Source organism: Dipodascopsis tothii, assembly GCF_038497935.1.
Source record: "Dipodascopsis tothii strain CBS 759.85 unplaced genomic scaffold V1510scaffold_36, whole genome shotgun sequence".
NCBI lineage: Eukaryota > Fungi > Ascomycota > Lipomycetes > Lipomycetales > Lipomycetaceae > Neoaidaea > Neoaidaea tothii.
Window position 1 is genome coordinate 57,979 of NW_027118020.1, and position 13,593 is coordinate 71,571.

The following is a 13,593-nucleotide window of genomic DNA, read 5'->3' on the forward strand; positions in this document are numbered from 1 at the left end:
GGACACGCCTACGACTGAGCAAGCGGGCAGTCGCAGGATGACGACCCGGAAATGCGGATTTTGGGACGATCTGGTCCAGTCACTGTTTACCGCGTTATGAATCTGTGGAATCGGCCGTATGGCGACCATACCGCGGCCGTATGGAGGCAAGAGGCGCGGAGAGCGGCATGGCGTGGCCTCGTCTGCCGCCCGGGTGGTCGCCTGGTAAGCGGCCGAGCCGGCCAGCACACGCCGGAGAGCAAACAGACTCTCTGGCTGACTTGAAGCTACCTGTCGTTGGCCGGCGGCCAGTGGCTGCCGTGTTCCACGACCGATCGAGGTCGATACGCGAACTTCTGAGACGTTGACTCAGTCTCTACAACCACAGATCTGGCGATTCGAGAGCTTACAGTGCGCGCACGACCTCAGATCTCACAGAGCAGGGAGCTGAGTCCTGAGTCTCTGCTTGTCCCCTGCTAGACTGCCCGGCAGATCGCCTGCTGGACCGCTCTGCTGGACCGCTCTCCTCCAGAAAGGTCGGTCAGGGCCAGACCACTGACGTCTTCCACCGGCCGCTCGAGCGACTCTGACTTTGAGTATTTGGCCCTCCACATAACCGGAACGGACTCGGCCAGCTAGCCGAAGGTATAGCAGCAGCCAAGGAAACAGCAGCGGCCGTGAGCAGAAACGCGACGCGATCCTCACCGACACGCCCGCAAGCGACGCCAGCGCCCCCCTCGTACCGGCTACTAGGCACCGACGCTCGGTCGGATGCTCAGTCAGCGCGTAGCGGCCTCGTCCACGCCGACATTGCCAAACTTTGGCGAAAGTACGGTACGTGCTGTCTGGCAAGCGCCACGTCTTACAGCTAATGTCTCGGTCGAGCGCGGACGACCACAAGCGACCCGCGTAAGTGCATTTTTAATTACATTCAGGCGCGTCCCTCTATGCTAGCGATGGCCGAGCGCAGGATGATACGCGCGTAAATACGGTGGAGGCCCAGCACCCACTGGGGAATGGTCTTTCCGTCTCGGTGAGCAGCGTACTCGTGCGCGGACGCAAACCACAGGCGCACGGTTCCCGTAGTCCCCGGCACACGCTCGGCGTAGATCTCGTGGTAGCCACCGGTCATGAGTCGCCAGGGGTAGCCGTAGCCAGCCAGTGAGTCAAAGAAGCCGACGGTAGCCTCGGGCATGTCCCAGCGCACGAGGACGGAGTTGTCGGTGGTGGAGTCGACGCGGAACATGCGGCCGACAGCAGTGCCGGGGGCGAGCACGTCGTCGGCGTCCGGCGGCGGCACAAACATGGCCCCGGTGTGGCCGTACAGAGTGTTCTGGAGCTGGAGCACGGGCGCGGCAAAGAAGCGCACGAGCACATCGGCAAGCGCGGCGCGGACGGCCGGCGCCGAGTCCGGCGTGGCACTCGAGATCTGCGTACCGGCGGGCGGAACCAGCGCGCCGGGCACGCGTGCCGTGAACGTGTCGCAGTACGCGATGTAGCGGCGGCCGTCGGCGGCAAACCGCTTGGTGGCAGCCTTCTCCTCCATCACGCGCACGATCTGCATCTTGCGCGGCAGCGACGCGGCGTCGACCGGCGGGTAGTGCGACGTGATTTCGGCCAGATTCACGACGCCAGCCGCGACAGCGACGACGCCCGCGGTGCCAACGATCTTGCGGAGAAACGGCATCGTGTGCAGGACTGCGGGGACGCCGGCGCAGTTTCGTGCCGCCGAGCCGCACCCCGCGCGGCGCGTGGTCACGTGCCTACACACTTCCGACGCGGCTCCGGCACATCGCCGCGGCGGCGCAGGCGCCGCCGCCGCGCAGCCTATCGCGTGCCGGCGGCGGACGCCCTGCCAACCACGGCGGCTGGCGCCAGGAGGCCGCGCACAGCGCCGCCGCGGGCTGTCAGCGGGGCGTCGGAAGTCGCACCATGCGGCTGCTGGCCGTGGCTGGATTACCCGGGTGTGACCGGCTGCGTCACGTGCGCCCTGCGGCTGCGTGCCTTGCCGTTCCGCGCCCATGCAGCTGCCGGCGAACATGGCTTTCGGGCGCGGCGAGCGCGTCATGTACCGGCCAGCAGATCAGGCAGCAAAGGCCGGCGCGGCAGTTGTCGCGGCGCAGCGACGGCTGGGCACTGCAGAGTCACCGGAGACTTTCAGAGCACCGGCCCGGTGCTGTCAGAGCTCAGACGGCCGGCACGCCGGCGGCGGCTCTGGACACGAGCGCAGACGCCGGATCGGTCGCCGATTGATATCTGTGGCGCGGCAGCTAGCCGCGATAGCAGCCGTCCCGGAAGATGCCCGGTGTGAGGTCACCAAGACGACCGCCGAGGCTGTAGCGCGTGTGGCGGGCCAATCAGCCACCGCAACACCCACAGATTCCGCAGCCAAGCCCAGGGGCGCTGAGTGCGGCCGGGCGCGGAAACCGAGGCGTGGAGCGCCAAGAAGGCTGCGCCCGCCTTTGCACGAGCTGGGCGACGCAGCCGCGGCAGGATCCACCGCACCGACCGCCTACCTCGGCAGCGATCTTGGCAGGCGGGACGACGAGGCGAGCGGCCGGCGTATCTACGATGTCCGCGATAAGCGGCGCGCGGTTGCGCGCGCTGGACGGCAAAAGCCGCCAGATGCCGGCGCCGGCGCCTGGAAGCGGTTGCGGGGCGCTGCGCGTCTGACACCTGTCGCACCAATGGGCGGCGGCCGGGATCGCTGGAGGAGGCGGGGACCTTGGTGGTTGCGGTCTACCAAACATTTTGCGCTGCAGAGCCTGCCGCAGGCGGTCTTAGAGGCCTTCCGTCGATGCGCGGTCGGACGTGGCCGCGCGGCTGGTGGCAGGCGGACGCCGCGGCCGGTGGCCGCAGGCAGCCGTGCGGCGCGCCAGGCACCGGCCGTAGAGCCACACAGAGCGCGCCAGAGGCCGCCTCAGCCCCATTGCAGCCACCACCCACCGATCTCGATCGCTGGTTCCCCGCAGTCGTCCCAACGTCCGCACCGACCTCCACCAGGCCGCTCGACGTCGCCCCCGGCCACAGGCTGTGACCGGGGCGCGCACGTGCCGCGACTCGTGCGGCTGGCCAGCACAGCCCCCTAAGCACGTGCTGCGCAATCAGATGACGCAGTGGCCGGGTCAGGTTAGCCGCGGCTAGGGTCTGGGCGCCTGGGCGGGGGCGCAAAACCTGCGTCACAACGTGACAGCAGCACCGCCACGGGCGGCGGGCTGGGGCGCCGCTGGAGGCGATCGTCAAGGCCACCGTACGTGCGGGCAGCACTAACGGGAACAGGTGCGCACAAACAGCCCTAGCCCTACAGGCGCTCGCGTCTGGCCGCAGATGCCAAGAACACAGTCTAAATTGGGCGCTAGTGCACGCACAAGTGGCGCGCTGCGCGACACTCTCGCCGCGCCAACGGCGGCGCTTAAACTGCCGCAGCTGGGACCACAACCATCGCGCCGCGCGACGGCTATGCGCATTTCTGCGCAAATTTGCGACCCGAGGCGCGGTTCCAAGCCAGCGGAGGAGCCCTTCTAGCCCCTAAAATAATAAGGTATTGCCTAATGCTGACTCTCGGCCGCGCTACGCGCGCAGGACTGTCGCATGGTGCATTTCCCAGACTTCTTCGTTTAATTATTTTATTCTGAGTCCATACATTGCGGCGTGCCAGAATTTGCTCTTATCTTCAGCCGTCTGCCGTTTTCCACCTCAAATTTTTCCACACCATCGACCCCACGGTCCGCACGAGCACAACACCGGTCGTACTCGGCCGTTGAGCAGCACATCGAAAGCCCGGCCGTCACATCCGCGCAGCGCCGCGCTGCGCCGCTATGTACCCCTCGCTGTCCACGCTACCTTTGCCATCGAGCAGCAGCCACCTCGCGCCGATGTCGCCCGTCGCGGGCAGCTCGTCCGCGTTCTACGCGGCCAGCAGCAGTGCTGGTTTCGCCAGCGTCAATGCACCGGCGTCTGCGCCGTTGGGGCTGTCGCCCCAGCCGGCGTACTCGCTGACGAACGGCATGTTCATGAAGGCCCCGCCGGCCATCTCCACGACGTCGCCGACGTCGTCAACGACGTCGACGTCGTCGGTCGAGTCTGGCTCGACCGCGGGCACGTCCGTGTCGTCGGGCGCGGCGGCCGATAGCGTACTGAACGCGCAGTCGAGCCCGCACAGCGAGCACGACCGGTCGAGCCCGGAGAAGGCGCGGCTGACGATGGGCATGCGCATGCCGTCGAAGGAGGCGATGTCGGACATGGACGGTCTCGTGTGCCAGTGGAACTACTGCGGCGAGCGGCTGTCGTCGCCGGAGGAGCTCTACAACCACCTGTGCGACTACCACGTCGGCCGCAAGAGCACCAACAACCTGTGCCTGACGTGCGCGTGGGGCACCTGCCGCACCAGCACGGTGAAGCGCGACCACATCACGTCGCACCTGCGCGTGCACGTGCCGCTGAAGCCGCACCGGTGCGACTTCTGCACCAAGCCGTTCAAGCGGCCGCAGGACCTGAAGAAGCACGTCAAGACGCACGCGGACGACTCGGCGTTCCTGAGCCCGATGGACGCCAACGTGCGGCGGCACTCGGGCTCGCGGCAGACGTGGAAGGGCCGCGAGAACTCTTCGTCGGCGGACGAGCATTCGCCGTACGCACCGACGTCGCTCGTGCCCGGCGGCATGGTGTCGTACCACCACCCGCTGGACGCGGGCTCCGTCGTTGGCGGCGGCCACTACTACCAGCCGCACCACGAGCTCGCGGTGCCGTCGTCACAGTCGCAGCCGCTGTACTACTCGCCGGCGCCGCCGGCGCCGCCGCCAGGCTACCTTTACGCCGGCACGGCGATGGTGCCGCAGGACCAGCATGGGCAGCACCACGTTGCGATCTCCGCGCCGCAGGCGGTGCACCAGCCGATGCACCAGATGTATGTGCCCCAGCCCGACATGAGCCGGAACAAGCGCACGTACGAGGCCGCGAACGACTTTTTTGAGGACATCAAGCGCCACAAGGTTGCGCCGGTGTACGGCCAGGACATGGCCAGCCGGCTGTCGGCGCTGGAGGCATTGGTCGGCGTCGCGCCGCCGCCGCTGCCACTGCCGCAGTCGCAGGTGGCCGAGTACGCACCGGCGTACCACCACTCGGTCGTGCAGCAGTCGCAGCAGCCGGCCCAGCACCACCATGTGACTTCGGCGGTGTCGGTACCGGTGTCGGCGCCGCAGTCGCTGTCGTCGTTGCCGCTGCCGCAGATGCCGACGCAAAACCAGCTGCCGGCGTTGCGCAACAAGCAGGACCTGCTCGAGACCGACCACTTCCTGAGCCAGCTGTCGGTCAACATGGGCCCGCCGTCGAGCACGGCGCCTACGGTGGCCGTGTCAGCCGCCGCGCCCACGGCAGGTTCCGTCTACTCGCACTATCCGACGGTCACGTCGACGACCTACGCCGCCGGCGGCATGTATCCGCCGGCAGCGCCGCCGGCCGAACACCACACACAGGCCGCCGCGCAGCAGGAGGTGCCGGCGACGCTGGCGTACACGCACGTTCCCGCGTCCGGCGCCAGCGCCGGCCCCGCCGTCGGCATCTACCCGACGCTTCCGTCGTCGGGGGCCGGGACGGAGCACGCCGGCGGCGCGCCGCAGCCGTCGCTCGGCAGCCGATTCGATTACGACTCCACCCGGCGGTTCTCGGTGGGCGCGCTGCAGAAGAGCGCGCGCACGGACGAGGACGAGCTCGCGGCGGCGCTCGGCGCGGTCTCGCTCGAGTCCACAGCCCACACGGACGCGGCCGAACGCGCCCGCCACGCGCTTGTCATCGACCGTCTGCGCATGATGGTTCGCGTCACGCTCGAGAACATGGCCGCCGAGGCCAAGTCCGACGCCAAGTCTGCCGGCCGTCGGGTGACGGTCAAAGACAAGGGCGGGCTTTACCCGACGGTGGAGGTCTGCTGAGGCGAGATGACGAGGTGTGCCGGTGTACGTTTGTTTCGTGGTTTTGTTTGTACCATTCGCTGATTTGTTCACGCTGCCTGGTTTGTTTTGGGTGTCTGTGAGTTATATTTTACTTTGTCTTGTGTTTAAATGTAGTTATATATCTAGAATGACGGGGTCGAAAGGGTACGTTTGTGTTTCACTGTCGTCATGTACATGGTCTTGGTTATTTTAGGGTAGATAATGATATTACGATCCTACAGGCTGGGAGCCAGTTGGCTGGCACGAGACACTCGGTACCGATGTGTTCTGTCGTTCCTGCAGCGGAGCTGGGGTCCGTCGGCTCCAGACACGGCGATGGACCGGGCGATGGACCGGGCGAGCCGGCTGGTCCGAAAATGGTGCCGTGATAGTAGTGACGGCTAGAAGTCGAGGAGTGCGATCTGGACTGATCACGGCGACGCCAAGGCCGGGCGCCCGCCGGCCGACGTAGCAACGGGGATCCGGCGCAGCCGCGCGACGGGTCGGGGCGCATGTGTGGTCGTGCGACCCGCACGGGCCGACCCGCGCGGCGCGGGTCGGGGCGGTCGTGTTTACAGGGCCGGTCCGTGCGGCTGACCCGATCCTGGAACCCGGAAAGTTTGAGACTGTGTCACTGGGTAGGCCTACCGATAGCCTGACTACGTACCCTCCGGTGTGACCGTGCGCGGGCGGGCGCAGGCACGAAAGTGGTAGGGACTGGGACTTTGCTGGGATGAGCTATTAGTGGTATTGCCTATTCGGGCAGTGGACCCTCGGGGCAGTCTGCAATTTTGCGCGCTGTATAACTTCACAACGACGGCCCGCTGGACGCTGACACAAGTCGCACAGGTGAGTAGCGCGAGGAGGCCGAGAGGCTGGGAAGTGACGAGGTCGGGGGACCGAGGACGGCCGCGCACGGCCGAGGGCGAACGGCTGCGGGGCAGTAGCCGAGACGCACCTGGCCGCCACCGAGGCGAGCGTTCGGCTGCTCAACCGAGCCTGCCGAGCCCGTGCCGCTGCTCTTGCTGGCCGCCTGCAGTTCCTCCTGTCACCAGACGCTCCCGCCACCCCAGGCGCTCGCACCGCACCCGCCATCCGCCCGACGTCGCTGACCCCAGATCGCTCCTTCCTGCCGCCCCGGCCCGGGTTCACAATGCTCTCTCGCACCGGACGGCTGCTCCAGCAGCTCAGGCCGTTCGCCGGCATCGTCCACGACATCAAGGGCCGGCTGCCCTACTACCGCAAGGACTGGACCACAGATGCCATGAACTACAGAATCGTGCCGGCCACGGTCTACATGTACTTCGCCAACCTGCTGCCGGCGATCGCGTTCGCACTCGACATGTTCGAGAAGACCAACAACTCCTACGGCGTGAACGAGGTCCTCCTGGCGTCTGTCGTCGGCTCGTTTCTGTTCTCGGTCCTGGCCGGCCAGCCGCTCTGCATCGTCGGCGTCACCGGCCCGATCGCCGTCTTCAACTCGACCGTGTACAAGATCATCCACGCCCGCGGCACGCTGTACTTTCCTTTCATGGCCTGGGTGTGCCTGTGGTCGATGGTGATGCACATCCTGATTGCCGTGTTCAACGGCGTGGCCGGGCTCAAGTACATCACTCGTTTTTCCTGCGACACCTTCGGGTTCTATGTCTCGTTCGTTTATCTGCAAAAGGGCATCCAGGTGTCGTCGTCGCAGTTCTCGTCGTCACGAACGAGCGGCTACATGTCGGTGATGACGTCGCTGCTGACGCTGATTTCGGGCTGGGTGGCCAACCACGTCGGCGAGAAGTCCGAGCTGTTCCATCGGCTCGTGCGCCGGTTCATCTCCGACTACGGCACGCCGCTCGTCGTCGTTTTCTACTCCGGCTTTGTCCACTTCGGCAAGATGGAGGAGCAGACGATCAAGGTGCTGCCGACGACCAAGGCGTTCCAGCCGACGCTGTCGAGCGCCAATCCCGAGACGGCAGCGCTGGCGCTGATCGAGCGGCCCCACGGCTGGTTCATCCACTTTTGGGACGGCATCACCGTCGGCGACGTCTTCCTGGCGCTGCCGTTCGCGCTGCTGCTGACCATCCTGTTCTACTTCGACCACAACGTGTCGTCCATCATCTGCCAGGACAAGCAGTACCCGCTCAAGAAGCCGCCGGCGTTCCACTGGGACTTCCTGCTGCTGGGGATCACGACCGGCCTGGCAGGCATCCTGGGGCTGCCGGCGCCCAACGGCCTGATCCCCCAAGCGCCGTTCCACACGGCGTCGCTGTGCGTCACGCACCAGGTCAAGCGCGTGCGCAAGTCGCTGGTCGAGCGCCAGGACTTTGCGGGCAGCCCGCGCGGCAGCCGCGCGGGCAGTCGGCCGGGCAGCGGCGCGCCGTCGGGCGGGTCGACGCCGGGCGACATGGAGCGCGGCGGCCACCGGAGCTATGAGTTCGAGGAGTACGAGGAGGTCGAGGTCGTGATCGACAAGGTCATCGAGCAGCGCGTCAGCAACGCCGCCCAGGGCCTGCTCATTCTCGGCACCATGTCCGGCCCGCTGCTGAAGGTGCTCAACCAGGTGCCGCAGTCGGTCCTGGCCGGGCTGTTCTGGATCATGGGCCTGGGCGCGCTCCGCACGAACGGCATCGTCACCAAGATGCACTATCTTTTCCAGGACCAGACGCTGGTCAAGTCGCGCAACCCGCTGCGCAAGATCCGCCGGGTGGCTGTCTTTCTTTTCACGAGCTGCGAGCTCATTGCATTCGGCCTGACGTTCGCCATCACCCAGACCATCGCCGCCGTGGGCTTTCCGGCGATCCTGCTGCTCTTTGCGGCCTTTGCCACCATCCTGCCCAAGTTTTTCACCTCGGACGAGCTGTCGGTGCTGGACTCGCCGACGGCCTCCGAGATGACCATGGCCAGCATGACCGCGTACCTGCGCCCGAAGCACGACGACTCGGTCGACGACACCGAGGACCACGAACTGCGCAACAAGTCGCACGCGACGGGCACGACGCGGTCCGAGAAAAAGTACGTCCTTCCTGAGCTGGACCTCGATCCTTAGCATGCCGCAAGGCCAATGACCAATACAATCGCTAGAACGCCGAGATCTCGTCGTCGCTGGACGACGGACCGTGCTGCGGGCGCTTGCGCTTGCGACTGTAGGACCCCCACGGGTTTTCGTTCTCGTTGGCAACCGGCTGCGCGACCGGCTGCGCGACCCGCGGCGACCGCGGCGAGCGCGAGTTGGCGAGCGACGCCAGCGACGGCCGCTTGCGCTCGACCAACGGCTTGCGCACGAACGTAAGCTCGTCCTCGTCGTCGAGAAGGGCAGAGTCGAAGGTGTTGTCGTAGGAGAAGTTGAACGAGGGCTCAGAGTCGGAGTCGGAAGAAGGTGCTGGCGACGGGGAGCGTGCGGGCGATTCGACGAGAGGTGGCTGGACGTATTCGGCATCCGAGCTCGGCCAGGCATCCGAGCTGGGCCACCGAGCAGGCGGCTCGGCGACTGCGGCCGGCAACTCGGCCGGCAACTCAGCCGGCGAGCCGGCCGCGCTCTCAGCATCACTCTGCTCCGCATCCTGCGCCCGCGCACCCAAAATCCGGTCCAAAAACAGCGTCCGCGAGACCACCGGGCTCGGTCGCGACTCGTGGTCTCGTCTGGGCGATTCTGCCGGCTCGCCGGCTCGCCGCAGGGACTCTGGTGACTCGACAAGTGGCTGGCGGCGCTCCGAGTTGCGGTACCGCGGCGTCGATAGCAACTTAAAGTACCGCGTCTGTACGCGCCGGGCCGACCGCGGCGTCAACTTGGCCGCCGACGCCGGCATCTGTGGCACCACGAGCTCGTCCTGGGCCTGATCCCACTCGTCTGCAAACGGCAGACTGCCCAGTGCAGCCGCCAAAGCGTTGTCAGCGTCTGCAACCTGGCGTTCGATCTCGCAGAGCCAGCGCGTGTACGCGGCCGTGCAAAAGTGCGGCGCCAGCGCGCGCGCTAGAGACACGGCCACGAGCGGCGTGCGCTCCGACAAGTCGTCGGTAACGCCGCGGAACGTGCCGACCGAGCTGATCATGCCCGGAAGCACGTTTGTGACGCGGGCGGCCACTCGCCGGTCGTGCAAGAGCGCCACGGCGGCCGGCGGCGACGCCGGCCAGCACCGCACGCGCTCAAACAAGGCCAGCAACACGTACGCGTCCGATCGACGCGGCAGCTTCGACGCCAGTAGCAGCAGAAGGTTGCGTCGGACAAGGCCAGACTCGAGCGCAGTGTGGACAATGTCAAACACCAGACCGGCCGGATCGAGCTCGGACTCGGCCGCGTCGAGCGCAAACTCCGATCGGCGGACGGCATGCATTTGCACCGACTGCACGAGATAGACCATGACGTCGCAGAATGTTGTGTAGTCGCGGCAGTTGGCCTGGATGTCGGGAGCGGATGCCCGGAGTATGCGGTCGATCGTCGACAGAAACCGCGGACTGGTGGCCATGGCGTGGTCTGCCGGGCGCACAGCCGGAGCGGGCGCGCTGTCGCGGTCGGGATCGTGGCCGACGACGAGGTAGAGCAGAACCAGGACAGGACTGCAGCCGACCTCGGCGCACGTTTGGATGAGCATGTCGGCCTCGGAGAGAAACCGCTCGCGTGACGGCAGAACCTCCATGTAGCACTTGAAGAGCTCCAGCGCCAGCGGCCGCAGCTGGCCGGCGTCCACGGCCTCGCGAATGAGCACAGGTAGCAGATCGACGAGCACAGGAGCGTCACGGACCAAGAGAGCACAGCCATGGCCGGCCACCACAAGACGGTTGTAATGCGGAACCAGCTCAAGCGCGTCGTACCAATCGTCGGCGGACACCGAGCTGGAGGTATGCAGAATGCAGCGGCCAAGCTCGGCAGCTGCGCGGCCGGCAAGAGTGTCTGGCCGGATCGCGTGCGATCCAGGATCGGCAATCTGCCCCAGAAAGCTCCGGAACGCTGTATGCAGCGACATATACGCATCAAACAGGTCGGGCGACCTGCACGTAGCCTTCAGAGAGCGCAGAAGCACGTCCGCTAGCGGCAGGCCGCGAGATGAAGCATTGCACGCGGCCGGTACAACCGGGTCGTCCTTCCGCTTGTTCTTCTTGTATGTCCTGCGAACGGCAGCGCCCGCCGACGGCCCGGCCAGCGACATCCAGTCTGATCCAGCGTCAGCGTGCCGCATCGACGGGTGGCTGTCGACCAGCGACCGCAGGGCCTGGATCTTGCTGCTGAGCTGGCGGACGGTCCGGTTGCATTTTGCGGTCGTCCACGGGGTGCGTCGAGCTCGCGGCGAAGGCATGCCGTGCAGGATGGTGGCGATCAGATGGCCAGTCTGTGGTCGGCAGCCTGAGTTGTGGACGGGCTGTGTGATGTTTGTATCAAACACGCGTGCGGCGCGCGTGGTACGCGTGTGGCGCGGCACGTGGCTTGGGAATCGCTGCGTGGCTTGTACAGCTCGTGCGGCTCGTGCGGCTTGTGCGGCTTGTGCGGCTCGTGCGGCTCGTGCGGCTCGTGCGGCTCGCCAGTCTCCAGGATGCAACGACCTATCGGCAGCAGATTATCGAGAAGAGCCGCCATCCGAACACATGCCCTCGCAAGCCGTCGCCCGCTGACCGAGCCACCGACGGGCTCGTAAATGCCGCTGCCGGTCGCATGCCAGCCACTATCCAAGGGGAGTCATTCGAGCCACAGGCTCCTACATGCGCCTACCGGCGACCAGAACCAAACGTAAACTGTCTAGATTAAAGTCAAGAAACTCATGAATTACAGGACGCGGAAGCGAAGTCAAATACACACGGGGAGAGCGTTCGTGAGAGGGAGATGCGATGGATGCTTAAAAGGTGAATGGATTGTTGCGCGAGCGGCCGTTCGAGGCGCCGCCGAATGGCGAGCCGCCGAACTGAGCGCCCCCAAACTGCGCGCCGCCATACTGCGCATTACCGCCAAACGGGTTTCCCATGAATTCCGGGGGGACGCCGCCCATGCCACCGCCACCGCCGAAGTGCCCGTAACCTCCGCCGCCGCCGCCGCCGCCGCCAAAGTGGCCGCCGCCGCCACCGCCAAACATCTGGAAGAGCACCGAGGGGTCGATCTCGGCGCCACCGCCGCCGCCAAACATGTCGGAGGGGTCCTGGAGGTCGACGCCCGAGTCGTAGCGCGAGCGCTTCTGCGCGTCGGACAGGATCTCGTAGGCCTCGCCGACGTCCTTGAACTTCTCGTGCGCGGTGGGGTCGTCGGGGTTCTTGTCGGGGTGGAAGATGAGGGCCTGCTTGCGGTAGGCCTTCTTGATTTCCATGTCGGTGGCGTGCTTGTCGACGCCGAGAATCTTGTAGTAGTCCTTGCGCTTGCTCTTCTTGAGCTCGAGCTCGGCCTCGCGCAGCTCCGCGCGCAGGTTGCCGTCGGTCGAGTCAACCTCGATCGCGGCTTGGAACTCGCGGACGGACTCCTCCCAGCGGTCGAGCTGGCCGAGGGCGCGGGCCTTGGTCCGGCGGGCCTTGATGAAGTCGTTGTCGAGCGCGAGGGCCGCGTCGCAGTCGACGACGGCCTCCTCGAAGCGCTGGAGCTTGACGTACACGGTCGCACGATTCGAGTACAGCTTCGAGTTGGTGCCCTTGTTCGCCGGGTCGACGGCAAGCGCCTCGGTGTAAAGCGCGGCAGCCGCGTCGAGGTCGCCGCGCTTGAACGCGTCGTTGCCCTCGGTCTTCTTCTTCTCGACCTCGCGCGAGCGCTTGAGCAGCTCGCGCGCGCTCTTGTGGTCGGGGTCGCACCGCAGCGCCTCCTGGAAGTGGTTGACGGCGTTGGTGTTGTCGCCCTGGGCGTAGAGGACGTGGCCGCGGAGCGCGAGCGCGTCCGAGTCGCGGCGGTCGGTGCGCAGCAGCTGCACGGCGATCGACGACGCCTGGTCGTAGTCGCCCGCGGCTAGCAGACAGCGCGCCTTGAGCAGCCGCCACTGCTTCGGCGGCGTCACGTTCAGGCCGAGCAGGCGCTCGGCGCCTGTGATCGAGTGCGTGGCCAGGCCGGTGTTGCCGCCCGCGACCATCGCCTCGGCCTGCTGGATGTAGTTGGCCATCTCGAAGGCGGCCTTGGTGTCGGCCGCCGACGGCGGCGGCGTGATCTGGCCAAAAACCTCGATGGCCTCGGCGTAGCGGCCGAGCGACGTCAGGATCTTGCCTATCCGCAGCAGCGTCTTGGGCACGTTGGCCGCGTACTCGGGCGACGCCTGCGAGAGCGTGAGCGCGGCACGCGAGTCGGCCAGCGCCGGCTCAAACATGCCCATCTGCATGTACGCCATGCTGCGGTTGCCGAGGTACGTGGGCACGCCCGGGCCGAGCTCAACGGCCTGCGAATACAGGTCGATAGCCTTGGAGTACTGGCCGGCCTTGTATAGGGCGTTGCCCTGGTTCTTGGAATCTTCGGCACTCATCTGCGGGTCAGCGAGGGCCGGGGTGGGCGCGCCGGGCGCGCGCGTGGCTGGCGCCGTGTGCATGGGCGCGGATCACATACTTTGCGGACGATAGGACGGTACCGTCGTGCTGTAGGCTGTGGATACCGATATATACACCTCTGTGTCTATATATCAATACCGCCGCGTGCGATTTGCTGGCACCAATTCGCGCCGCTGTGCTGCAGAGTGCGCCTGCTATGCTCGCTCAACCGCGTGGTCCTGCCCAATCCTTGCGCGATCGCCTGTTGCCTGTGACGACCGGT

The 13,593-nt window shown here is 66.3% G+C and overlaps 5 protein-coding genes across 5 annotated transcripts; 2 read left to right on the top strand and 3 right to left on the bottom strand.

Moving 5' to 3' along the window:
* Positions 1-853: 853 nt before the first annotated feature.
* Positions 854-1,721, bottom strand: V1510DRAFT_422415 (uncharacterized protein). Its single transcript, XM_066934785.1, has one exon. The coding sequence runs from the start codon at positions 1,664-1,666 to the stop codon at positions 911-913; it is 756 nt and encodes a 251-aa protein (XP_066787009.1). The 5' UTR covers positions 1,667-1,721; the 3' UTR covers positions 854-910.
* A 2,271-nt stretch (positions 1,722-3,992) lies between these two features.
* On the top strand, positions 3,993-5,906 carry V1510DRAFT_369683 (uncharacterized protein; the record flags this gene model as incomplete). The annotated part of the gene is made up of 1 exon (XM_066931400.1): positions 3,993-5,906. The coding sequence occupies one exon, from the start codon at positions 3,993-3,995 to the stop codon at positions 5,904-5,906; it is 1,914 nt and encodes a 637-aa protein (XP_066787010.1).
* Positions 5,907-6,739: 833 nt separating this feature from the next.
* Positions 6,740-8,955, top strand: V1510DRAFT_248263 (HCO3 transporter family-domain-containing protein). Its single transcript, XM_066930574.1, has one exon. It carries the CDS (start codon positions 7,060-7,062, stop codon positions 8,938-8,940), a length of 1,881 nt encoding a protein of 626 aa, XP_066787011.1. The 5' UTR covers positions 6,740-7,059; the 3' UTR covers positions 8,941-8,955.
* V1510DRAFT_248262 (uncharacterized protein) lies at positions 8,956-11,452 on the bottom strand. Its single transcript, XM_066930573.1, has one exon. The coding sequence runs from the start codon at positions 11,183-11,185 to the stop codon at positions 8,972-8,974; it is 2,214 nt and encodes a 737-aa protein (XP_066787012.1). The 5' UTR covers positions 11,186-11,452; the 3' UTR covers positions 8,956-8,971.
* V1510DRAFT_248261 (uncharacterized protein) lies at positions 11,453-13,506 on the bottom strand. Its single transcript, XM_066930572.1, has 2 exons — positions 13,390-13,506; positions 11,453-13,309 (listed from the first exon to the last, which is right to left on the bottom strand). Exon 2 carries the CDS (start codon positions 13,307-13,309, stop codon positions 11,720-11,722), a length of 1,590 nt encoding a protein of 529 aa, XP_066787013.1. The 5' UTR covers positions 13,390-13,506; the 3' UTR covers positions 11,453-11,719.
* Positions 13,507-13,593: the final 87 nt, after the last annotated feature.

What these genes read in the sequence shown, in the direction of transcription:
- V1510DRAFT_422415 (XM_066934785.1), bottom strand. Translation starts at nt 1,666, where the DNA reads ATGCCGTTTCTCCGCAAGATCGTTGGCACCGCGGGCGTCGTCGCTGTC.
- V1510DRAFT_248263 (XM_066930574.1), top strand. Translation starts at nt 7,060, where the DNA reads ATGCTCTCTCGCACCGGACGGCTGCTCCAGCAGCTCAGGCCGTTCGCC.
- V1510DRAFT_248262 (XM_066930573.1), bottom strand. Translation starts at nt 11,185, where the DNA reads ATGCCTTCGCCGCGAGCTCGACGCACCCCGTGGACGACCGCAAAATGC.
- V1510DRAFT_248261 (XM_066930572.1), bottom strand. Translation starts at nt 13,309, where the DNA reads ATGAGTGCCGAAGATTCCAAGAACCAGGGCAACGCCCTATACAAGGCC.